Source organism: Bos javanicus, chromosome 5 (assembly GCF_032452875.1).
Source record: "Bos javanicus breed banteng chromosome 5, ARS-OSU_banteng_1.0, whole genome shotgun sequence".
Lineage (NCBI taxonomy): Eukaryota > Metazoa > Chordata > Mammalia > Artiodactyla > Bovidae > Bos > Bos javanicus.
The window spans coordinates 45,387,924-45,413,159 of NC_083872.1; the positions used below are offsets into that span (position 1 = coordinate 45,387,924).

Genomic DNA, 25,236 nt, shown 5'->3' on the forward strand with positions numbered 1-25,236 from the left:
CCTATTTCTGTTTTCTGGGTCTAGCCTCATTTTTAGTACCAAAACTAACGGTTCAGAATTCTCTCTGCATGAGCATCTGCAGCATATGAAAAATGCAGCACCCATCAGCTCATGTAAGAGAAAGGATAGTGTGTGTTACTTTAATATGGAGATGTAAAATCCAGAGTACTTCTAATTTTACATGTTGAATGACCTGGCAAAAGATCAATAAAACAGGCTGTAACTCTGTTACATCATCACCCATTTAGAAAGAAGCCAAGTTTGCTTGTCATTTGCCATTTAATACCACAGATCCAGAGAATGTTGGACATGCCATTTTACATTTTTTCCTAGAACTGGTGGTGACCTAGCACCATTGGCTTCAACCCCTCCCACCTCTCAACTGTGCCAAATGACCAGGCACTGGGAGTCTTTGCAGCCTGTTTTTTTGATGCCTGTCTGACCTTTATGACAGATGAGCGGACGGTGTGAGAAGAGCAGTCATTTCTCAGACATGTGCAACAGACTCACCAGGAGGGTTTGTTAAAACATGGATTGCCAGGCCCATCCTCAGAGTTTCTGATTTAGTGGGTCTGGAATGATGGACATCTTCCCTGGTGATGCGGATGCTGCAGGTCCAGCGACTACTCTTTGAAAACCATTGCATGAGAACAGCACATCGCTTGTGGTGATGGTGGAACCTTGGGCAGGGTGTGGAAGGCTCTTCTGCATTGCCCGTGTTATTTTTCTCCATTCAGAACAGTTGGGGGAAGCAAAGCATCAAGAATTCGAGTAACAGTTATGCTACCATATGAAACCAAAAGTGGAGTGTGTGTGTGTTGAAGAAGTTTTCATCATGGACCTATTGCATAATTGCAGAATTCCTGGAATTTCTGCATGCTTCACACCAAAGCTTCCCACCTGCTGCAAAGAGATGGGGTAGTTGAGGGGTACAGGGCTGAGCGCAGGGACAGTCAGAAGCTTCTCTTGGCCATACATCCCGAACATGGATATTCCTTCCCCCTTTCCTACTTGACCCCCAACCGCTTGCCATCCCAAAACACAAGTACAGAAAAATTATGTATTTTTTAATATTTATTTTTATTTATTTGGCTGCACTGGGTCTTAATTGTGGCATGCAGGATCTTTAGTCGTGGCATGCGAACTCTTGTGTGCATGTGGGGTCTAGGCCCCCTTCATTGGGAGCACAGAGTCTTAGCCACTGGACCACCCAGGAAGTTCCCAGAAATAATATTTTTGAATTGGCAGGACTGCATCTAACTGGCTGAGACATTAATGGAGTAGGTTGATGGGGGATATTACAAAATGTAGTATTACCAGCATCTTAGTGTACTTTAACCAGCATCTTAATAATTTTTATTGAGCTTATTATTGGGTCTTTTTCCTTTTTCATTATGTCACCAGACTCTGTTCTGGTGTTTCTCCTTTTGACTTTCTTCACAAGGCACATTTCTACTTTGGCTGTAGCTTCTACCTATACCAATCTTTTAGTGTAAACTCTAAAAATTCCTCCTTTATAAGAGTAAAACTGGGAATGCGACGGAACACAAAATACACTCTATGAATTTCAGACTAGCTGGAAAGATTACGGTACTACTGGGCCCCATTAAGGTGGGCTCTGAAATATAATGCTAAAATAATATTGTCAGCGAAGGAGCTTTGTAAACTGTTAAATAACATACAAATTATGGCCTAAGCATTATTGTTATTAATTTAAAGCATTTACAAGTCCATTTAACTAGATTTTATAAAGAATATTCATCTATCTGCGTGTCCCTATAATCAGATGCGCACAGTTCACTTAAACCATATGTATTAATGTATATTAATACATCAACACTGCCCCCTTGTGGTGTAAGACAGGTGTTTGTTTGTTTTCCTCCCTAGTTTAATAATGAAACCCTATTTCAAAATACTTTTTTTTTTTTACTTTACAATATTGTATTGGTTTTGCCATACATCAACATGCATCCGCTGTACTGATACAGCATGGTTACTGTTACCTGATAGAGAGGTTCTCTCCATATTGGTGCCCAATGGGAAGCCAAAGAGTATATTTGTGGATAATGGAAACAAACATTTCTTTACCATTATTGCTCTGGTTTAAGAAAATTATTGAGGTTTGTCAAGGTGCATCACATTCATTGGTTCAGTTTCACCACTTGCTATGATGCTAAGATCTGAGATTTCCAGGTGGGTCAAAGACTCTGGTAAGTCGTCCTGGTCTGGGAAGGAAAGGCCTCTTGCTCTAATGGAAGAACCTAGTCTAGAGCAGGGGTCCCCAACCAATGCAATGCGCTTGACTCATACCAAAACCATCCCTCCACCCCTGGTCTGTAGAAAAATTGTCTTCTATGAAACCTGTCTGTGGTGATGAAAGGGTTGAGGACCACACTGGTCTAGAGGGCAGGAGCCTGGGTAAAGCCTAAGCTGTTCTGTTATCTGCCTGTGTGAAATCTTGCCAAGTCACTTGCCTCGACTGTTTTTAGTCAACTGATAGCTGGGACTAACAGCATACGCCTTGCCTCACCCCAGCTTATTCTAAGGTTCTGATTGGTCGTTCTTTCAATTAAATCTCACCTCCAACCTCAGTCTAAACTCGGGCTCTTTGTTGCTGTGTTGTCAAGCTTAAGAGGGTTGACCAGGCTCAGGCTGAGATGAGGGTAAGGCAGACATTAAGGTGAGTCTGAATTCTAGGGACCTGGAATGTCCCAAACGTTCCCTCTCTGGGGAGAAGTAAAGATGAGCAAGACATAACATTATCTGCTGCTGTCCTCTCCCCTGAACTCCTTAGAGCAGAGCTGAATCCAGAGGTTAGGGGGTGCCCACAGCACCCAGAAACCTAGGCCCAGCAACCTGGGCCCGAGAGAATCTGGTATGTGCTGAGTGCCAGAAGCCTGAGAGACACGGATAACGCATCTGTCATGGGATCCAAAGTCAGTGACACCTGTGCTCATCAGGTGGGGACATGGGAATGAACAGTCCCCTGAAAACCACCAGCTCAGACTGCGCTCTGGCCAGTTCTTGCCCAGAATGTGCTTTTCATCCACGGAACTTGATACATCCCCAAGGGATGTACATTTATTTCTCCCCCTCATTTCCAGGTGTGGCCACAAAATTTAAGTCTCAGATTTCATTCTCCTTTGCCTATTACATGAACTTTTTTCAAAATTTTGCCTTTTGTTCTCCTGATGTCATAGTGCTGACTTTTATCTGAAAATCTTTGGATCTACTGGTCTTTTTAATTTTTTCCCCATTTTCAATTTTAACATATCAAAATAAATCATCTCTTTTGGTAAAACAATCACTTGTAAGTGAAAAGTTTGGCGGTGCCTGGACAGAGTATTGAACAGACATATAAGATCAAAAGGTAGCTTACAATTGGCTGGTGGTATGGGGTTATCCTCTAATAGAAATTCTGTAGTTAAGCATGGTCTGTGTTTGTTCGTAACAGTGATGTTCAGATATTCCCAACTTGAACTACTGTCTCTAGGTTTGGGTAAGGGGTATATAGAAATGAATCTTTTAATCTTTAGAGGACATTGAATGAAAGTCAAACTCAAATATGAAGACTTTAGCAACTGACCTGAATCCAAATTACTCTTCGTTTCCCCGTACTTGAGGATAGGCAGACTATAGGTCCCTGGAAATCTTTCTTCAGTTTCACAGATGATATAGGGGGGCTGTGTGGGTATCTAAGGTCATCCAAAAACACTGTTCATAGGCTGTCAAAAAATTCAGATCTGTTCTGTTAAAGCGTAACAACCATTTCCAGCCAAGAAGGAAATGCTAACTTTTTTTTAATTTGAAGTATAATTGATTTACAATGTCTTAATTTCTGCTGAACAGCAAAGTGACTCAGTTTTATATATGTATATATAACATATAGTTTTATATATTTTTTATATTCCTTTCTGATTTATCACAGGATATCGAATATAGTTCCTGGTAGGACCTTGTTGTTTATCCATTCTAGACAGCTTGCATCTGCTAATCCCCAACCCCCAGGACATCCCTGTCCCACCACCTACCCCTTGGCAACTGTTCTGTCTGTGGTCTGTATGTATGTACAACATCTTCTTTATCCATTCATCTGCCAAAGGACATTCATGTCTTGACCTTTGTGAATAGTGCTGTTAACACAGGGATACATGTATCTTTTTGAATTATAGTTTTGTCTGGATACATGACAGGGAGTGGGATTGCTGGATTATATAGCAATACTATTTTCAGTTTTTTGAAGCATCTGCATACTGTTTTCCATAGAGACTGCACCAACTTACATTTCTATCAACACTGTAGGCAGGTTTCCTTTTCTCCATACCCTCTCCAGCATTTGTTATTTGTAGACTTTTTAATGATGGCCATTCTAACCAGGGTGCTGCTGCTAAGTTGCTTCAGTCATGTCCGACTCTGCGCGACCCCATAGATGGCAGCCCACCAGACTCCCCGTCCCTGGGATTCTCCAGGCAAGAACACTGGAGTGGGTTGCCATTTCCTTCTCCAATGCATGAAAGTGAAAAGTGAAAGGGAAGTCGCTCAGTCGCGTCTGACTCTTAGCGACCCCATGGACTGCAGCCCACCAGGCTCCTCCGTCCATGGGATTTTCCAGGCAAGAGTACTGGAGTGGGGTGCCATCGCCTTTTCTGTAACCAGGGTGAGATGGTATCTAATTGTAGTTTTGATTTGCATCCTTTTATGCCTGTTGGCCATCTGTACGTCATCTTTGGAGAACTGTCTAGTTCTGCCCATTTTGTTAAATCTTTTTGAGTTGTATGAGCTGTTTATATAGGAGGTTTAGTCACTAGGTCGTGTCCGACTCTTGTGACCCCATGGACTGTAGCCTGCCAGGCTCCTCTGTCTATGGGATTCTCCAGGCAAGAATACTGGAGTGGGTTGCCATTTTCTTCTCCAGGGTATCTTCCCGACCCAGGAATTGAACCCAGGTCTCCTGCATTGCAGGCAGATTTTTTACCAACTGAGCTATAAGGGAAGCCCTGCTGTTTATATATTCTGGAGATTAATCCTTTGTCAGTCGCATCATTTGTAAACATTTTCTCCCAGTCGTCTTTTCATTTATGATTTCCCTTGCTGTGCAAAAGCTTATAGTTTGATTAGGTCCCATTTGTTTTTGTTTTTATTTCTATTGACTTGGGAAACTTAAGAAAACTGCTGTGATTTACATCAGAGAATGTTTTGCCTATGTTCTCTTCTAGGAGTTTTATAGTGTCATGTTTTATATTTAAGTCTTTAAGACATTTGGAGTTTATTTCTGTGTATGGTGTGTGTTCTAACTTCATTAATATACATGCAGCTGTCCAGCTTTCCCGACACCACTTGCTAAAGAGACTGTCTTTTCTCCATTGTATATTTCTTTTGTCTCCTTTGTTGAAGATTGACCATAGGTTGGTGGGTTTATTTCTGGGCTCTCAGTTCTGTTCCATTGATCTACATGTCTGTTTTTGTGCCAGTACCATGCTGTTTTGATTACTGTTTGCTGATTCTTTTAAAGTACCATGGAATTTTTTTCTTGGTATATTCTGCCTTGCATCCTGAATCTTTTTAAACTTTTTTATATTGGAGTATAGCCAATCAACAATGTTGTGATAGTTTCAAACATCCTGAGTCTTATTCTAGCATTATCTTAGATGTTAAAGGATGGTATAAAGTCAATTTCAAAGATAGCTTACTTTTCTATGAGCTTTGGGGTTGGTTTGTTTTTTTTTTGGTTTTGAAGAAGATGAAAAATACAAAAGATGCCAACACACATACTGCCAGTACCACAAGCTATCTTGCGTAAATGCAGATTTTCCAAGTGGTAGGAAGACTATGAGCTAGTTCAGAGCCCTAAGGAAGGAAGATCTAAGCAGAGCTTCTTTCCTCACATATTCTTGCTCCTGAGGAACAAAGTTGAATTGAGATCCCAGCAATTTATGTAGTATATCTATTCAACTTCAGACTTACATAGCTGGGGTCTTTCTATTCCTTTGTATCATTTTTCTTATCCAAATAAGACAGAGAAGGATTAAGAAACGGATTAATATTTGTTGAGCCTCCTCTTGTATTTGATCTTCATGACAATCCTGGAAGGTATATACATATTATGCCCATTTTATAGGTGATGGAATTGAGGCTTGGGAATGTTTAGTGACTTGGGATGTGATGGAAATCTCTCTTCAAAAAAACAATGCCACCGAAATTCAATGAATAAATACAGAATCAGGTTACTAAATTATGACTGATGTTTAACAGTTGAGTACTACCTGAAGATCAAAAGGATACATATGACCCTTGAACAACACATGTATGAACTGCATGAATGCACTTATATGCGTGGGGTGGAGTGGGGGACTGGTTTTGTTTTTTCATTAAATATGTACTCTAGTAATACCCAGTTCATGGTTGGTGGACTCTGCCAGTGCTGAGAGAGCAAACCATAAAGCTGTATGTGGATTTTCAACTGTGTGGAGGGTTGATGTCTCTAACACTTGCATTGTCCAAAGGTTAGCTCTAGTAGGAATAAGTATAAATGGAACCTATTTTTTTTTAAATGCAAAAGAGGAAAAAATCAAAGTGGATATTTACATTTGATTACATTGAAAAAAAAATGAGAAGGAAATATGGAATTCAATAACTTTTATCTTTGTGGCCTCTTCTCATTTATGTCATTAAGATAACATTTGTCAACAAAGTAGACAAACTGAGATGGGAAAACATGATTTAAAATGAGTGGAGTCTTAAAATATATACGGCCTTTTATTAACTGTATTCTTGAAATTTCAAGGTGTCAAGAATACTCCTTGGTCTAATGTACCATTTAAGGTCTATGTTTCCTTATTGATTCTCTAACCGATCTGTTCGGTGATGAAAGTGGGGTATTAAAGTCCCCTACTATTACTGTCAATTTCTCCTCTTATGGCTGTTGGTATTTCCTTATATATTGAGGTGGTCCTAGGCTGGGTGCCTATATGTTCACAATTGTCATATCTTCTTAGATTGATTCCTTGATCATTGTGTAGTGTCCGTCTTTGTCTCTTACAACAGTCTATTTCCACCATTCTGTCTTCCGGCTTACTCATCCGTTCTTCTGCCTGTTACTCCATTGATTCCTTCTAGGGTACTGTTTCATTTCAGTGATTGTGATTTTTGATCTCTTTGTTCTTTAGTTCTAGCTTTTTGTTGAACATTTCTTGTATCTTCTCAATCTATGCCTCCATTCTTCTTCTGAGATCTTGGATTATCTTTTCTATCATTACTCAGAATTCTTTTTCAGGTAGATTGCCTATCTCCCCTTCAATTAGTTTTTGTCCTGGCATTTTACCTTGTTCATTCATCTGGGACATAGTTCTCTGCCATTCTGTCTGATTTTCTGTGATTGCAGCCTCCATTCAACAGGCTGCAGGGTTGTAGCTCTTCTTGCTTCTGCTGTTGGCCTCCTGGTAGATGAGGCTGTTTAAGAGGCTTGTACAGGCTTCCAGGTGTGAGGGACTGATTTTTGCCCATTGGTGGGTAGATATGAGTTCTGTCCCTCTGGTGGGCAGGGCTGTGTCAGGGGGTGTGGTTAGTGGGCAGCTGTGTGCTCAAGAAGACATTAAACAGTCTGTCTGCTGATGGGTGAGGGATTATTTGGCCTGAGGCTTCCCAACATTGGCGCCTACAGGCTTTTGGGTGGGGACAAGTCTTGGTGAGAAAATGGCAGCCTTCCAGAGGGCTCGTGCCAATGAAAATTCCCCAGAACTACCACTGCCAGTGTCCCTGTCCCCGCAGTGAGCCACAGCCATCACCCTCACCTCCACGGTAGACCCTGCAATACTGGCAGGTAAGTCTGGCCCAGTCGATTATTTGGTCTTTGCTTTTTTCCTGGGTCCTGGTGCATATGAGACCCTGTGTGTGCCTGCCAATAATGGAAGTTTTGTTTCCCCTAGTTTTGTGGAATTCCTGCTATCAAACCCCACTGGCCTTGAAAGCTAGATTCTCTAGGGACGACTCCTCTCCATTGCCCAACTCCCAGGCTGGGGAGCCTGATACGGAGCTCAGAACTTTCAATCCTATAGAACCTCTGTGGTATAATCATTTTCCAGCCTATGGGTCACCCACCCAACGTGTATGGGATTTGGTTTTATCAGGATTGTACCTCCCACCTACTGTCTCATTGTGGCTTCTTCTTTTTCTTTGAAGGTAGGGTATCTCTTGGTAGATTCCAGGGTTTTTTTTTTTGTCAGTGGTGTTTCCATAAGAGGTGAGCTCTTGTCCTTCTACTCCACCATCTTGTCTCCTCTCTAATAACAGTGAATTTAAATGTGCAGTTCTAAAGGTTAGAAGTTCAATACCAGTCTCACTGGGCTAAAGTCCGGGTGTCAGCAGGACTGGTTCCTTCCAGAAACTCTTGAAACACACAGCTTTGAAAATGAGAGGGCATGCATCCATGAGACCCACAAAGCTATAGCAAACTGAAAAACAGTTCTTCAAGGAATCACACAGACTTACCTGGCTATCCCCCAGGACCTAGTGCTAAGGCAGCTGATGGAAAAGTGCCCAGTCTTTCTGTGAAAGAAGCCTAGTTGCCTGTCTGAAAGCTTCAGCCGGAGGGGCAGTCATTTCATTTAACACATATCTAGGGGTCAGCTGAAATACTCTCCAGAGATGGAGGCTGCCATCTTTGCCCTGTCCCTCCACCTCCCTGCAGGATCCCAGTGTCTCCTGGAAAGGAGTTTGTGCACTTGTCTGGTGCCCTGTTTTCTACAGTTGCCACCCAGGGGCCACCCCTTCATTTCCTGGTTCTGTTTGACCAGCAGGGCTTGTGTTGATGGATCCCACAGGACTGTAACAAACAGAAAAGGAGTTCTTAACCAGCTACACCCAGGACACAGTGGGAGAGGCAGCAGTAAAAACAGTCTTTTGGTGAAAGAGGACTATTAGTTTATCTTCATAGTTGTGGCCTAAGGAGCAGGCTTCTAATTAAATTTACATCTAGTGGCTGACTACAATCATCTCTAGATGTCATTGGGCACCATCTTCACTCTCAACTTGTCTTCAAGAAAGGAGCTTGTATACCCATCTAGCCCCTTGGCTTTTGTGGCTACTACCCAGAGAACACTTTCTTTGATAGCCTGATTCTCACGAGTTCAAAGAGATGATATCAAACAAAGAAATGGTTCTTAACTGGCTATCACCCCAGGGCTCAGTGCAAAGGCAATAGACAGAAACACTCATCTCCCAGCCTTCCCTGAAAGAGAGATATTTGTATACCTTCAAAGCTGCTGTCTGAGGGTTTGGCTTCCAGTACACCTGAACCTTTGTGCAGAATATTCCCCTTTGAGACACTAACAGGTCTTGGCATACTCTCAACTACGGGAGTCATTAAGACTAAAGTAAGCAGCTTGGGTAATCACAAAGATTTGAGACAAAACCCAGAGCTGGGGCAGGGTTGAATAGTAAGTTCATCTCTTACATGAACCCACTCCTTCAAGACTGGGAGTGATAGTTGTTTTATCTAATGCATATAAACCAACACAGTGTCAGCACAGAGAACTACATTCCAAATCAAAGAACAAGATAAAACCCCAGAAAAGAGCTTAATGAAATAGAGGTAAGTGATGTACATGATAGAGTTCAAAGTAGTGGTCATAAAGATGCTCACTGAGTTCAGCAGAACTATGCATGAACAAAATAATTTCAATAGAAAATATAAGAAAGTACCAAATAGAAATCATGGAGCTTAAAAATACAGTAGAGGGGTTCAACAACACACTAGATGAGACAGGAGAAAGGTAAGTAAATCCAAAGACAGGACAATGGAATTCATCCAATCAGAGCAGCAAAAAGAAAAAGAATGAAAAAGAGTGAAGACGTGTTAAAGAACTTATGCGACAACATCAAGCAGACCAACATTTACATTATAGGAGTCCCCGAAGGTGCAGAAACAGAAAACTTACTTGAAGGAAAAAAAAGGCTCAGAAGTTCCCTAGCCTGGAACTTCCTAGAAGGAAGCAGACATCCAGATCAAGGAAACCTGGAGAATTCCAAATAAACCAAAAGAGACCCACATCAAGACATATTGTAATTAATATGTCAAAAGTTAAAGACAAATGAGAGATATCACCTTACCCCTGTTAGAATGGCTGTTGTCAAAAGACAAGAAGTAACAAGTGTTGGCAAGGATGTGGAGAAAAGAGAACCCTTCTGCACTATTGATAGGAATGTAAATTGGTGCAGCACTATGGAAACAGTATGGAGCTTCTAAGAAAAACTAGAAATAGAACTACTATATGATCCAGTAATTCTACTTAAGGGTATTTATCCAAAAGAAATGGAAGCAACTTAATCAGATGGATAAATAGATACAGAAAATGTGGTATGTTGAAATAAGTCCTGGGGAGGTAGTGTACAGCATGGTAAATATAGTTAATACTGTATGGTATACTTGAAATTTGATAAGAAAGTAAAATAAAAGTTATCATCACAAGAAAAAAGTGTAACTATGTTAACTGAGCATATTTTGGTGAATATTTCACAGTACATACATATATTTAGCAATGTTGTATACCTAAAGCTAATATATTTTTATTTTATCTCAAATTTTTTTTTAAAGTTTACCATCCCTCCTCAAATACTCTATTAACTCAGAATAGCTAATAAATATTGGGCTTATTTTTCTTAAACAATTATAAGATTTTTTTTCTTATGCCATAAAATGTGGTGTTAACACAATTCTTTTTTTGTCTTGCAGGTGTAAAGGGCCAAGTTTTTGATCAGAACCAGACTCCATTATCCAATGTAACTGTAGAAGTCCAAGACAGAAAACATATCTGCCCCTATAGAACCAACAAATTTGGAGAGTATTACCTCCTCCTCTTGCCTGGATCCTATGTAATAGAGGTAAGTATACAATGCTAGTTACTGTTATTAAAATACTATAGAACTCAATACTTACTCACCTAGAAAGGATGTAAAAGTAAGTCTGGAATATGCAAAAGGAGATCCATCAGTACAGAATAAAAAGTCAGTGTCAGATCTGCATCTGTCAGAGGGAGAGTGTAAAATGGCAATAATAAAAACAAACTCAAAATCATGTTTCTTCCCCAACTGGAAATTTTTAAAATAGAAGCCAGATCACATTTCTCGTGATAAAAAATGGAACAAACCCTATAACAACAACCAACATAGTCAAAGTTCTTCCAAGCTTCATGAAATACCAGTTTAACACCTATTCCATGAACTGATTGGGACACAAGTTCCTTAGGATTCATTACAAATAAAATGTGATCCACAAAGTCTACCAGCATATTAAGTGACACATATTTTTGCAGCCTTCTCATAAGCAGATGAAGGTCAGTTTTTCAATCAATCCAAGTAAAATTCCAGATTTTAATTCTATTTAGATGAATGGTTCTGAGGCTTTTCTTCTGTAAGGATACATGGCCTAGTTTGAGGCTGAGTGGGTTTATACAAATCAACTAAATGAATAAGTAGCTGATTTAGTAGGCCAGATTGTGCCTCTTCCTTTTTGACGTGGCTTTATCTAGAATGTCAAGTTATATCTAGTTTGTTTAGTGGGTCTAATGCCAGCCATAGCATACCTTCCATACAGAGCTATTCCTGAGAAGGTAGTCATTTATTCTGTAGTAAAAACTGGCTTTGTAGTTACTTTGTCTTTAGGAGATAAAAAAAAGGCATGATTTGCAGTTTGTAAAACTCTGTAGGATTAAAAACTCCCGCTCCAGAAAGTGAAAGAAAGTGAAAGTGAAGTCGCTCAGTCGTGTCCGACTCTTTGCGACCCCGTGGACTGTAGCCCACCAGGCTTCTCCATCCATGGTATTTTCCAGGCAAGAATACTGGAGTGGGTTGCCATTTCCTTCTCCAGGGGATCTTCCCGATCCAGGGGTTATCCCCAAAGTGCCCAGCACACATCCTTTTCTTGAGTGTCTCTCCTCCTACCGAGGAGATAGACAGAACTGGAAAGACCCAACTCACTGTGAATCTTTGCCTAAAAAAGGCCCTTTTTTTCCTGGGACATTTTCATTATATGAAAAAAAAAGGGTTTTCCTTGTGGTGAATCTAAATTGTTTTTATGCAATCCCATAAATAAGCCACATCTTAGATATATGTATACGTATAACAGGTTCACTTTGCTGTACACCTGAAACTAAAAACTTGTAAATCAACTGTACTCTAATAAAATTTAAAGTTATAAATTGTTGATTTCCAATTAGTTAGACTAACAGCACAAATCAGCTTTCGTTACTAACTCTAGGACAAAAGGCGAAGGTAAGACTGTGGAAGCGGAGATGAATAACTAAATACAGGCTAGTTAGTGGTCATGTAAATGTTATTCCCCATTCTCTTCTCCCTCTACCATATATAATGAAAGCATTTCTCAGTAAATAACAGTCCATAGTTTAGCATTTGTTGTTATTTTCCTGATCATTTCCTCCACCAAAAAGATAAATCTAGCTGAAGATTCAGATTCATGGACAAAACCAGGTAAAATCAAAGCTTTTTAACATTATACATATACAGAAATATATAAAATCAGTTTCAGGAAAATGGAATAAATTTGAGAAAAGATTTCCACTTATAAATAATCTTGATTCCGAATCAGGATAGTAAGTAGAGATTGGGACAAAGAGAAACAGTCAACTCTTTTACCTTTGCAATCCGTGATAAATGATGGGGACAGAAATCAGTCTGTTGCTTTTGAATTCTGACATCTCCAGATAAAGGAACTGTCTTTATTTCACTTTGTAATTCTCGGCAACGGCATTAACAACAGTACTCCGTATCAACAGGATAATTCATTCAGCAAGCAGGACTGAAGCTGTTTTTAACACCCGGGGAGACCTGGCAGGTTGTTACATGTGTTTCATAAAGGCTGCATTTTAGTGGTGGATATCAGTGTTTTCAGTGCTGGCACCACAAAACATCTGAAATCACTCAGATAACTGTTTCTCATTTCCTCTCAGGTTACAGTCCCTGGACATGATCCACATCTCACAAAGGTGACTATTCCCCCCAAATCCCAGAACTTCAGTGCTCTTAAAAAGGATATTTTACTTCCATTCAGAGGGCAATTGAATCATATCTCAGAATCAAATCCTTTATGTCCCAGGATTCCTCTTTACAGTGAACTGCAAGGCCACTCAGCTGCAACAAAACCCAGTCTGTTCTTATTTTTAGTGACTCTTTTTCACATATTGTTCAAATAAAGCAAAATGTGAAACTCAACCCCCATCATCACCTGGAATCAGGGATTAATCATGCCAGGTTACTGCAACTCTTAACTCCCTCTGTGGGACCTTGATTGGATAAACTCCATGATCCTTCCCTAAGAAGAGAAATGTTTGTTTTCAAATCCTGCAATGAGCAATGTATGGTGATAATGAAAGGAATGATTTAGTCTTAATATGGAAGATACCTGCCCATCAAGTACTGCTCACTTACACTTAATCTTGAAGTGGTCTTAGAAATTTATAAGAAGTTAAACTTGAGAAGCTAAAAAAAGTTCCTGCAAGGGGAAAAAAAAGAAAACTAATTTTGTATACAGCCAGCCATTTGAATATAAGCGATGAAGATGAATATTTATTGATTACCTATTACATACATGAGTCGGGAAGATCCCCTGGAGGAGGAAATGGCAATTCACTCCAGTATTCTTGCCTGAAAAATCCCATGGACAGAGGAGCTTGGCGGGGCTACAGTCCAAAAGGTGGCAGAGTTGGACACAGCTGAGTGAGCATATAGCATACTATTAAGACATGCAAGACCTTGCCATGGGTGCTCTGTATGAAGAGATGGTGCCATATATAATTTTCAGTACAGGGAGAAATGATATAGGACTGGGAATATTAAGTTCTGCCAATGTTCTAAGGAAATGTAAGAGAAAATAGGCAACCATGTCCCAGAAGCCCAAGAAAATACAGACCTGATGGGATGACAAATTTGCCTACAGAACCCCCAAAATAATAGGTTAAGTAAGGGTCCCTGCCTTTCTGAAACCGGATGCCACAGTCCTCAGTTATGCTGATGATCCCCAAATGCCGGACTTCAGACTCAGGTCTGACTGCCCACTGGACACATCTACCTGGGTGTGACCCATAAATACCTCAAACTCATCATGTTGAAAAACTGTACATACTTTTCTCACCAGAGCTGCTTTTCCTCCTGCATTCTCTGTCTCAGTTACTGATAGCACCAAACTAAAAACCTGGAAGTCCCCCTTAATACCTCCTCCTGCTCCTTCATCCCCTCTATTCAGTCAGTCCCTGACTTTCATTTACAATAACAAATAACAAAGATTGTTATCAAATAACAATATGAAAGGAATTTTAAAGGATTCAAATTATTATTATTCAAATTCAAATATGAAATCATTCCTTTCACATGTTATCAAATAGCAAAGACTTCAAATAACAATAAAGATTGTTATTTGTGTTGACTGATTCTACGTTGTCTTGATGGCTACTAAGACCACCAGATTTAGGCCATCATAACTCACCTGAACCACAGCAACAGCTTTACTGGTCTCTTGCTCCCAGCCTTCTCCTCTTCAAACACAACCTCCATGTAGCACTAGGGAAAGGGGCTATAAAAACAATCAGCAATCAACTGCATGTAGTTCCTACACACAGAACATGCCGTGAGTGTTCCCTGTGTCTGGCAGTGCCATTCTGACCCACTACATTTTCTTTCCCACTCCACCTTTAAACCTCAGTTAAGGCTGTCTATTGGGTGCAGAGTTTCTGTTTAAGGTAAGGAAGTTCTGAAAATAGTGATGATGGTTGTACAACGTTGTACAGTATTTAATGCCAGTGAATTATATACTCAAACTGGTTAAAATGGTCTTATGTATAAAGATAGTAACTATTACATATTAAAACAATGTTTCATAAGGTGCTTTCTGATCATGTACTCTACAAAGTGAAGGTTTCAAGGCATACATGCTATGTAAATTACATCTTTCTTGTTGATGTGAAACTACAACAGAAATAAAGACTAGTCTGTTAAGAGTAAACAAAGAAAACTTAAAGATCGATGATTCCCTTTAAAAAAAAAAGGAAACCTCAGTTCAGGTTTCAATTCCCTTGGGAAACCTTTGCTGATGGTTGTCCATTTCATTTCTCAGTTTCACTGCGCCACCCACTAACCCGTTGATCTGAGGACCCCTGCCTCTTTGCTCCCAAATTACACAGGTTACTTCTGTTATGGGACTTACCACACTGTATTATGATCTTCTACTTCCATGGCTGATTTTCTCTGGTAGAGTGTGAGGTCTTTGAGACCAAGGTCTACTTAATTTGTTTGGAAAATTTATTTATTCTCAAATCCTAGCACACGGTGAGAATTGAATAAATGAACTAAATGCTCCAGCAAACTGCTATACTTAAAACATTATATATACGAATTAGGTTAAGGGGGTCGGGCAGTTATCAAACAGAAAAATATAGCAACTGCGGTAAGCAGATTTCTGAGTGCTGTGTATTCCTCATGGAAAGTGAGTTGCTTTAGTTCTTAAATTGAAAGTTCTATACGATCTGGAAACAAAATATCTTTTCCTAGGGAATACAGAAAAACGAACATAGCATATTGTCTCACTGTAACAGGGAAAGTTGCTTATTGAGAAATTTGGTTCTTATTCTACACAGTGATAATACAGTTGATGCCTATTTTATGACTGATTTAGACAGGGTGGAAGGGGAGAAAATTTTGGTTCAAGAGAAAAAACTTCACAGCACCTAAAGCAGAAATTTGGGGAGACACTTTAATTTCATTACAGACTTTTACATTATATCACTGATAAGTAGACATTGTACTGTATTGATCATAAATTGTTATATCATACTTTAGCATATGAACTACTCCATAGCCTTTTATAGATGTTGCATAAGATGATTTTACAAGTTTTCTCAGTGACTTTCTTTTGTACTATAATTAAGAAATTAAAACATACAAATTGTCTAAGACTATAAAGTCTTGTTGGGTAGGGGCCATGACTACCTCTGAATTCAGTAAAAATCAGAATATTTCTGATTCTCAATAAAGAATTAATATTCCTATAAATAATGAGTGCCGCTCTTTCCATTATGTTACTTTGAAAACACATACTTACACCAGTGTACAAAGTCCACATACCAGAAAGAACTGGTTGTCATCAAACAAAGCCTGGGAAAGACCAAATCTAATGACCTTTTATGAGGCAATAATATTGCAATAACTCTTCAAAGCCTAGATAGCCCTTCCAGGAGAGACATATATGACATATATGTTATATGACATATACTCATCCAAATTAGTTTGTGCATGGGGCAGATAATGGATGAAAAGTATGCCTGCTGCTGCTAAGTCACTTCAGTCGTGTCCGACTCTGTGCAACCCCATAGACGGCAGCCCACCAGGCTCCCCTGTCCCTGGGATTCTCCAGGCAAGAACACTGGAGTGGGGTGCTATTTCCTTTCTGACACAAAAAATCAAACACAAAAAAATCAGACAAAAAACATACCATATATACAAAAAAATCTTTGGAAAATTCCCAATGCATACTAATGTAGTAAAGGATCTGAGAAATCATGCAGGAAAAAAGTGGATTCCTCCAGTAGACTCATCCATGGAACCTTTGCTTGAATAATTTAGGCTAGTGCCATCTCTTAGACGGAGAAGGCAATGGCACCCCACTCCAGTACTCTTGCCTGGAAAATCCATGGACAGAGGAGCCTGGTGGGCTGCAGTCCATGGGGTCGCTAAGAGTCAGGAACGACTGAGCGACTTCATTTTCACTTTTCACTTTCATGCATTGGAGAAGGAAATGGCAACCCACTCCAGTGTTCTTGCCTGGAGAATCCCAGGGACGGGGAAGCCTGGTGGGCTGCTGTCTATGGGGTCGCACGGTGTCGGACACGACTGAAGCGACTTAGCAGCAGCAGCAGCAGCATCTCTTAGAACTGACTTATCTAGATTTCTAAACACATTTTGGGAAATGCTGATATAGTGAAGGGCCTTTTGTCCTAAATAATGTCTTATTGATTTCAAAGTGCTTTTGAAACACAGAAGAAGAATTTGCCTCTTCCAGGAATTGGAAAACTAATAGCCCTAACCCTCATTCCTTGATTGATGCAACCTCTTAACATTGAATTTCTAGTCATAGGGCAGAGAAGTTGGACGTAAGTGTCTATATGCCCCCTGAAACATGCTAAACAAATAATAGTTTAAATGAGACAAGACTGAGGAGGAACTAATTTATAGGTACCAATTTTTTAAAAGTGACAAGTGTCTCAATTTAAAAATAATAGTTTTTCTATTTTCAAAAGGAAAAGAAAGAGCTTCCCTGGTGGCTCAGCTGGTAAAGCAGCTGCCTGCAACATGAGAGACCTGGGTTTGATCCCTGGGTCAGGAAGATCCTCTGGAGAAGGAAATGGCAACCCACTCCAGTACTCTTGCTTGGAAAATTCCATGGATGGAGGAGCCTGGTAGGCTACAGTCCATGGGGTTGCAAAGAGTCAGACATGACTGAGTGACTTTTCAGACACGACTGAGTGACTTCATTATATAGAAATGCCTTTAGCAGGAGTTTCCTGGTATATCTTACCTAGACTTTGATACTTAAAAAAAAAAAAAATTCTGGCTGCATCACAACCAGGGTGAGATCATAGTTTACCCAACCAGGGATTGAACCCACACTCCCTGCAGTGAAAGTGTAGAGTGTTAAACACTGGACCCCCAGAAGTCCCTAGATTTTGATACTTAAATTTGCAACTCCTTATAGCATTCATTACTCCCATTACACCTTCCAAAGAAAAATATAATTTTTAAATAAACTAAATTTTAAAATAATAGACACAGAGGAAAAAAGTAAAAGAAGGTAAATTCTAAAAAGGATTAGTCCAGGGGGCTTCTCTGGAGGCTCAGTGGTGGAGTCTGCCTGCCAATGCAGGGCTCCATCCCCGATTCGGGAAGATCCCACATGCTGTGGAGCAACCAAGGCTGTGTGCCACAACTATTGAGCCTGGGCTCTAGAGCCCAGGAGCTGAAACTGCTGAAGCCTGCACGCCCTAGAGCCTGTGCTCCACCACCAGAGAAGCCACTGCAGTGAGAAGCCTGAGCGCTGCAACTAGAGAGCGGCACCCAGTCACCGCAACCACAGAAAGTCTGAGCAAGCAATGAAGATCCAGCACAGCCAAAAGTAAATTAAATGTAGTAGTCCATATTTGGGCATGGTAGTATGTTTTTGTTTTTCCTACTTCATTTTTGAAACTTTCCACTTGCTACTTTTGTAATGAAAGAAGTGTTAGTCACTCAGTCCTGTTCGATTCTTTGCAATCCCATGGACTGTTGCCCACCAGGCTCCTCTGTCCATGGAATTCTCCAGGCAAGAATACTGGAGTGGATAGCCATTCCCTTCTCCAGGGGATCTTCCCCATCCAGGGATCAAAACCAGGTCTCTCACATTGTAGGCAGATTCTTTACTGTCTGAGCCACCAGGGGAAGAAATACAACTGATTTAAAGAATGAAATCTCAAATTTCAGAACACCAGCTTATACAACTGCTACACGTTCTTACATATTCATGGAGATTTCCAGAGCTTATATGAAAATAAGTTGATTTAACGTAGGTTAAATTTTTTCCTAATTGATCAAGGCAAGGACATGTTCTTCAACATAAAGCACGGTATTATTATGCACAGTGTTTATCTCATGAAACCCTTAAGGGTGACTAGTGAAGGATTTATGTGTAATAGAATTTGTACTATTTCTTTGCTTTCTAGTCTGGCAATCTGTCTTGTGGGAGTATTCTGTACATACTGTTAGGAGTCTACCTACCATTAGTGATGCCTTCTGAGAATGCCCAATGCGGTGCTTGCATCTGGTGGTTAAAGGAATTAACTACAGAGATTTGGTCTTCTCACATGTCTCTTAGAAAAGAAAAATGATTATGAGAAAAGATGAAAAAAGTATTAATACAGAGGGATGCTCTGTTTTTAACTGGAAAGTTATTCTATTACACATCTGACACTCCATCAACTTTTTAAGATTACTGTTTCACTAGAATGTTTCTCTTGTCATTTAAGTAATAATTTATTGCATGGACAATAACAACTGTCTTTTCCTCTTGTAAATTTGAGAAAACTGCACAGCTGATTTCCCTGCCAAGCAATATCTTTTACTGAATGCTACTGTGCACAGGATGCAGTACATGAGGTCCCTGGGGTTAGAAGACAACTCAAAATGATGTTATAATCTGCTGTGGAGAGAAGACACAAAGCAGCAAGGCAGTGAATGTAAATGTGAGTAGAGTACTCAGGCAACACAGGTGAAAAAATGGGGGCGAGTTGAATTCAAATCTAGCTCAGTGGACTTGTGGTCATAATGGATGCAAGGAGGATATGATTAAAAGTCCTTCCCACTGGCCAGACTCCATTCCAGGATTTGTGTATTATTGTCTCTAATTCTAATTAAAAGACGCTTACTCCTTGGGAGGAAAGTTATGACCAACCTAGATAGCATATTCAAAAGCAGAGATATTACTTTGCCAACAAAGGTCCATCTAGTCAAGGCTATGGTTTTTCCTGTGGTCATGTATGGATGTGAGAGCTGGACTGTGAAGAAAGCTGAGCGTCAAAGAATTGATGCTTTTGAACTGTGGTGTTGGAGAAGACTCTCCAGAGTCCCTTGGACTGCAAGGAGATCCAACCAGTCCATTCTAAAGGAGATCGGTCCTGGGTGTTCTTTGGAAGGACTGATGCTAAAGCTGAAACTCCAATACTTTGGCCACCTCATGCGAAGAGTTGACTCATTGGAAAAGACTCTGATGCTGGGAGGAGAAGGGGATGACAGAGGATGAGATGGCTGGATGGCATCACTGACTTGATGGACATGAGTTTGGGTGAACTCCGGGAGTTGGTGACGGACAGGGAGGCCTGGCGTGCTGCGATTCATGGGGTCACAGAGTCGGACACGACTCAGTGACTGAACTGAACTGAAATCTAAGGTCACTAAGCAAGTAAGTACCAGATCTGCTATCGGAATTTAGCCTGTCCTGCCCCACTAGGATGAAAATGAAGTCATGAGAAACTCAGGAGGCAAATGATCTTTGTTGCAGCAAGAAACCTGAGAGAATAGAGTGGTGAAAAGAAAACTTTCATAGAGAGCTCTACAAGTCTAACATGATTGGGCAAACATCTGAGATAATGTCCAACAAGCAGTAAAATTATTGAAGGTTTTTTTTTCGATATTTAAATCAGGGAAGCGACATGAAGATATCTGTAAATTATCTATAAATGGATTTTTTAAAAAATGTGGTGAGGTCAATCTAGGCAGATGTTACTGTGATCTCAGAGGAAAGCCTAGTACAGGATGTGGCCTGGGAAGGTGTGAACCAAAAATAAGCATATGAAACTTAACTGAGAAATAAATGAAATCCACCTAACATGATAGTAAAAATATCTTCTGAAAAGGTTGAAATTTTGAATATGAAAGATATTTTGATAAGCTGCCCAGTAGTTGGGTGAACATCTAAATAGTTGTATTCTAAAGGCAGATCTGTAGGACTGAAACAAGGATAAGAGGGCAACACTGGGAATTCCCGGTGGTCCAGTAGTTAAGGCTCCCTGCTTTCACTGCCATGGACCCAGGTTCCATCCCCCGTGGAGGAACTAAGACCTTGTAAGCCATGCTGAGAGAGAGAGAGAAGGTAATCTCTCTCAATTTTTTAAAACAGGAATTTTTAAAGGAGAGTTTTAGAAGAGAATGGTAAGAATTCAAGGATGTTTTAGGATCACCACGCTCCTAAGATGGTGCTCTTATCCAAAATAATAATATTGTAACAATATTTTAATATATAATTTCACATGCATTTCATACTAGTAAACTACTAACCCCATGGGGACTCTCACAATTGCTTGTCACTTCACACTGCCCTTGTTCTATTTTCTGTTTCTCTTTGCTAGTTCCTGTTAATAGTTCATTATACAATTTGCCATTATATTAAACACTTCTGAGCAACTTCTAAATGTGCTGGTGCTTTCAGATATTTATCTTTTTAAAGCAGTATTTGTAAATGTCAATAATTCCCTGTATTATTAAAAACTGGCTGTGATAGACAATATGTCCACAAACTTTTAAACCAGTTTTTAAACAAATTACTAAAATATAATTTTTGTAAATAAGTATTACTAAAAAATAATTTAGTAAATCAAATCAAAAAATTTAGTAAACTAAACCAAAAAACACAATTCAGAATCCAAATAACCAGAAAATGCAACCATCACCTTTTCACAATACAATGAATATTTGCAGTTACTGTCATGAACCCACAGATCTAATCAGTAGCTTTAAAACATTTATTTAAAGTACTCACCTAGAGCCAGACATCCTGGAGTGTGAAGTCAGATGGGTCTTAAGAAGCATTACTATGAACAAAGCTAGTGAGGTGACAGCTGAGCTACTTAAAATCCTAAAAGATGATGCTGTTAAAGAGATGTACTCAATATGTCAGCAAATTTGGAAAATACAGCAGTGGCCACAGGACAGGTAAGTGTTCATTCCAATCCCACAGAAAGGCAATGCCAAAGAATGTTCAAACTACCACACAATTAATTCATTTCACATGCTAGCAAAGTAATGCTCAAAATCCTTGAACCTAGGTTTCTACACCACGTGAACCCAAGAACTTCCAGATATACAAGTTGGATTTAGAAAAGGTAGGGAAACCAGAGATCAAATTGCCAACATCTGCTGGATCACAGAAAAAGCAAGGGAATTTCCCAAAAAATCTACTTCTGCTTCATTGACTATGCGAAAGCCTTTAACTGTGTGGATCACAACAAACTGGAAAATTCTTAGAGATGGGAATACCAGACCACCTTCCTGTCTCCTGAGAAATCTGTATACAGGTCAAGAAGCAACAGTTAGAACTGGACATGGAATGGACTGGTTCAGAATTGGGAAAGGAATACAAAGCTGTATATTGTCACATGCTTATTTAACTTATATGCAGAGTACATCATGAGAAACACTGGGCTGGATGAAGCACAAGCTGGAATCAAGATTTCCAGGAGAACTATCGATAACCTCAGATATGCAGATGACACCACCTTAATGGCAGAAACCAAAGAAAAATTAAAGAGCCTCTTGATGGTGAAAGAGGAGAGTGGAAAAGCTGGCTTCAAACAAGTCAAAAAACGATCATGGCATTCGGTCCCATCACTTCATGGCAAACAGAAGGGTTGAAAAAGTGGAAACAGTGACAGAGTTTATTTTCTTGGGTTCTAAAATCACTGTGGACGGTGACTGCAGCCATGAGATTAAAAGACATTTACTCCTTGGAAGAAAAGCTATGACAAACCTAGATAGCTTATTGAAAAGCAGAGACATCAATTTCCCAACAAAGGTCTATATGTAAACCAAAGCCATGGTTTTACTTTTTCATACTGTTTGTGGGGTTCTCAAATCAAGAATACTGAAGTGGTTTGCCATTCCCTTCTCCAGTGGACCAGATCTTGTCAGGCCCTAACTAGCAGGGACATGCCCTTCAGATTGCCAACATAAGCTGGATCATAGAAAAAGCAAGGAAATCCCCAAATCCACCTACTTCTGATTCACTGACTATGCCAAAGCCTTTTACAAAAGTCCATATAGTCAAAGTTAGGGTTTTTCCAGTAGTCACATATGGATGTGAGAGTTGGACCATAAAGAAGGCTGAGCACTGAACAACTGACACCCTCGAACTGTGGTGCTGACAAGACTCTTAGTCCTTTGGACAGCACGGAGATCAAACCAGTCAATCCTAAAGGAAATCAACCCTGAATATTCATTGGATGGACTGATGCTGACCTGCCTCTTAAGAATCTGTATGCAGATCAGGAAGCAACGTTAGAACTGGACATGGAACAGACTGGTTCCATATAGGAAAAAGAGTACGTCAAGGTTGTATATTGTCACCCTGCTTATTTAACTTATCTGCAGAGTACATCATGAGAAACACTGGGCTGGAAGAAGCACAAGCTGGAATTAAGACTGCTGGGAGAAATATCAATAACCTCAGATACGCAGATGACACCACCCTTATGGCAGAAAGTGAAGATCTAAAGAGCCTCTTGATGAACTTGAGAGAGGAGAGTGAAAAAGTTGGCTTAAAACTCAACATTCAGAAAACTAAGATCATGGCATCTGATCCCATCACTTCATGGCAAATAGATGGGAAAACAGTGGAAACAGCAGCTGACTTTATTTTGGGGGGCTCCAAAATCACTGCAGATGGTGACTGCAGTCATGAAATTAAAAGATGCTTACTCCTTGGAAGCAAAGTTATGACCAACCTAGACAGCATATTAAAAAGCAGAGACATTATACTTTGCCAACAAAGGTCCGTCTAGTCAAGGCTATGGTTTTTCCAGTAGTTATGGACTATATAAAGAAAGCTGAGCACTGAAGAATTGAAGCTTTTGAATTGTGGTGTTGGAGAAGACTCTTGAGTCCCTTGGACTGCGAGGAGATCCAACCAGTCCATCCTAAAGATCAGTCCTGAGTGTTCATTGGAAGGACTGATGTTGAAGCTGAAACCCCAATACTCTGGCCACCTGATGTGAAGACTTGACTAATTGGAAAAGACTCTGATGCTGGAAAAGATTGAAAGCAGGAGGAGAAGGGGATGACAGAGGATGAGATGGTTGGATGGCATCACTGACTCAATGGACATGAGTTTGGGTAAACTCCAGGAGTTGATGATGGACAGGGAGACCTAGAGTGCTGGAGTCCATGGGTTCACAAGAGTCAGACACGACTGAGTGACTGAACTGAACTGAAGCTTCAATACTTTGGCCACCTGATGCATAGAGCTGACTAACTGAAAAGACCCTGATCCTGGGAAAAATCGAGGGCAAGAGAAGGGAGTGACAGAGGATGAAATGGTTAGATGGCATCACTGACTCAATGGACACGAGTTTGAGGAAACTCAAGGAGATAGTGATGGCCAGAAAAGCCTGGAGTGCTGCATTTCATGGGGTCACAAAGAGTTGGACACAACTTAGCGACTGAAGAACATGATTTTTCCAGTAGTCATGTATGGATGTAAGAGTTGGACCATAAAGAAGGCTGAGCACCAAAGAACTAATGCTTTCAAATTGTGGTGCTGGAGAAGACTCTTGAGAGTCCCATGGACAGCAAGGAGATCAAACCAGTCAATCCTAAAGGAAATCAACCCTGAATTAGCACCTTAGTGACTGAACAACAAAAAATAAAAAAATCAGACTTATCAACTGAACAACAAAGTTAAAAACCTAAATTATGCCAACAGCTAATCCTGGTTTGCCTTTGGGACCCACAATCTCCTGCTTTCAAGCCAGCTTCAAGACTCATGTCCCAGTGCTTAGACTCATTCAATATCAACTCTTATTAAGCACCCATATGTATATCACAGTCAAGAAGACATTCATGGAATTTAGGTTCACAGACAACACAGAGAAGTCACACGCGATTACAACGGTGCCTTTCAGGCTGACAAGTGACAGGGTAGCTAATCCTAGTCCCATCCATGCCCTAGCTACATCCCTTTCAGACTGTTCAGAAGTACCACTTGTTAAGAAACTACTTAAGCCAGCCTGCCATATGGTAACAAAAGTGCAAGATAGGGAGACAACAGCATTTCGTGGCCCTACTAAATTGTGTCATTATTCTCAAGTTGGTCTTATTCCATGCCTTACAAGCTCCCAACTGGGTCACGCTGCCCATATATATGTACTTCCACAGTGCGCAGGCATGGCCATTCTAAAAGCAGCAGCATATTTACACTAGTGCCTTTGATTACCCAAATAGATGATATTCAAATATAATTTTTAACAAAACTCATTATAATGGAGATGTGGCCAAAACAGCAGAGGAGGAAGACCCTGAGCTCACCTCCTCCCACGGGGCACACCAAAATTACAACAGGGAAACGACTAATGAGAAAAACTGGAAAACTAGCAGCAAGTATCTTCAACCAAAGATAGAAGGAACTGTAACAAGACATGTAGGAGGGCAGGTGATGTGATGTAGCTAAAACGCATACCCCCAGGTGAATGACCCACAAATGGGAGGATAATTAAAGTTGCAGAGGTTCTCCCACGGAGTGAGTGGTCCAAGCCCCACAGTGGGCTCCCCAGCCCAGAGAATCCTGCACCAGGATGGGCCCTTAGAACATCTGGCTTTAAAGACTAGCAGGGCTTACTTCTGGGAGAGCCAGAGGACTGTGGGAAATAGAGACCCCAC

The 25,236-nt window shown here is 40.3% G+C and overlaps 1 protein-coding gene across 3 annotated transcripts in view; it reads left to right on the top strand.

The window, feature by feature from the left end:
* The window catches only part of CPM (carboxypeptidase M), an 80,003-nt gene extending 59,224 nt beyond the window's left edge, over nucleotides 1–20,779 (top strand). For 2 of the 3 annotated variants that reach the window (XM_061416536.1, XM_061416537.1), the window contains 2 exons: nucleotides 10,730–10,878; nucleotides 12,963–15,370. In XM_061416536.1, coding sequence (XP_061272520.1) covers nucleotides 10,730–10,878; nucleotides 12,963–13,205 — 392 coding nt within the window. In that variant the 3' untranslated portion in view covers nucleotides 13,206–15,370. Of the gene's footprint in view, nucleotides 1–10,729; nucleotides 10,879–12,962; nucleotides 15,371–19,112 lie in introns of those variants that run through there. The other variant, XM_061416538.1, reaches the window with a different exon arrangement.
* The last annotated feature ends 4,457 nt before the right edge of the window (nucleotides 20,780–25,236 follow it).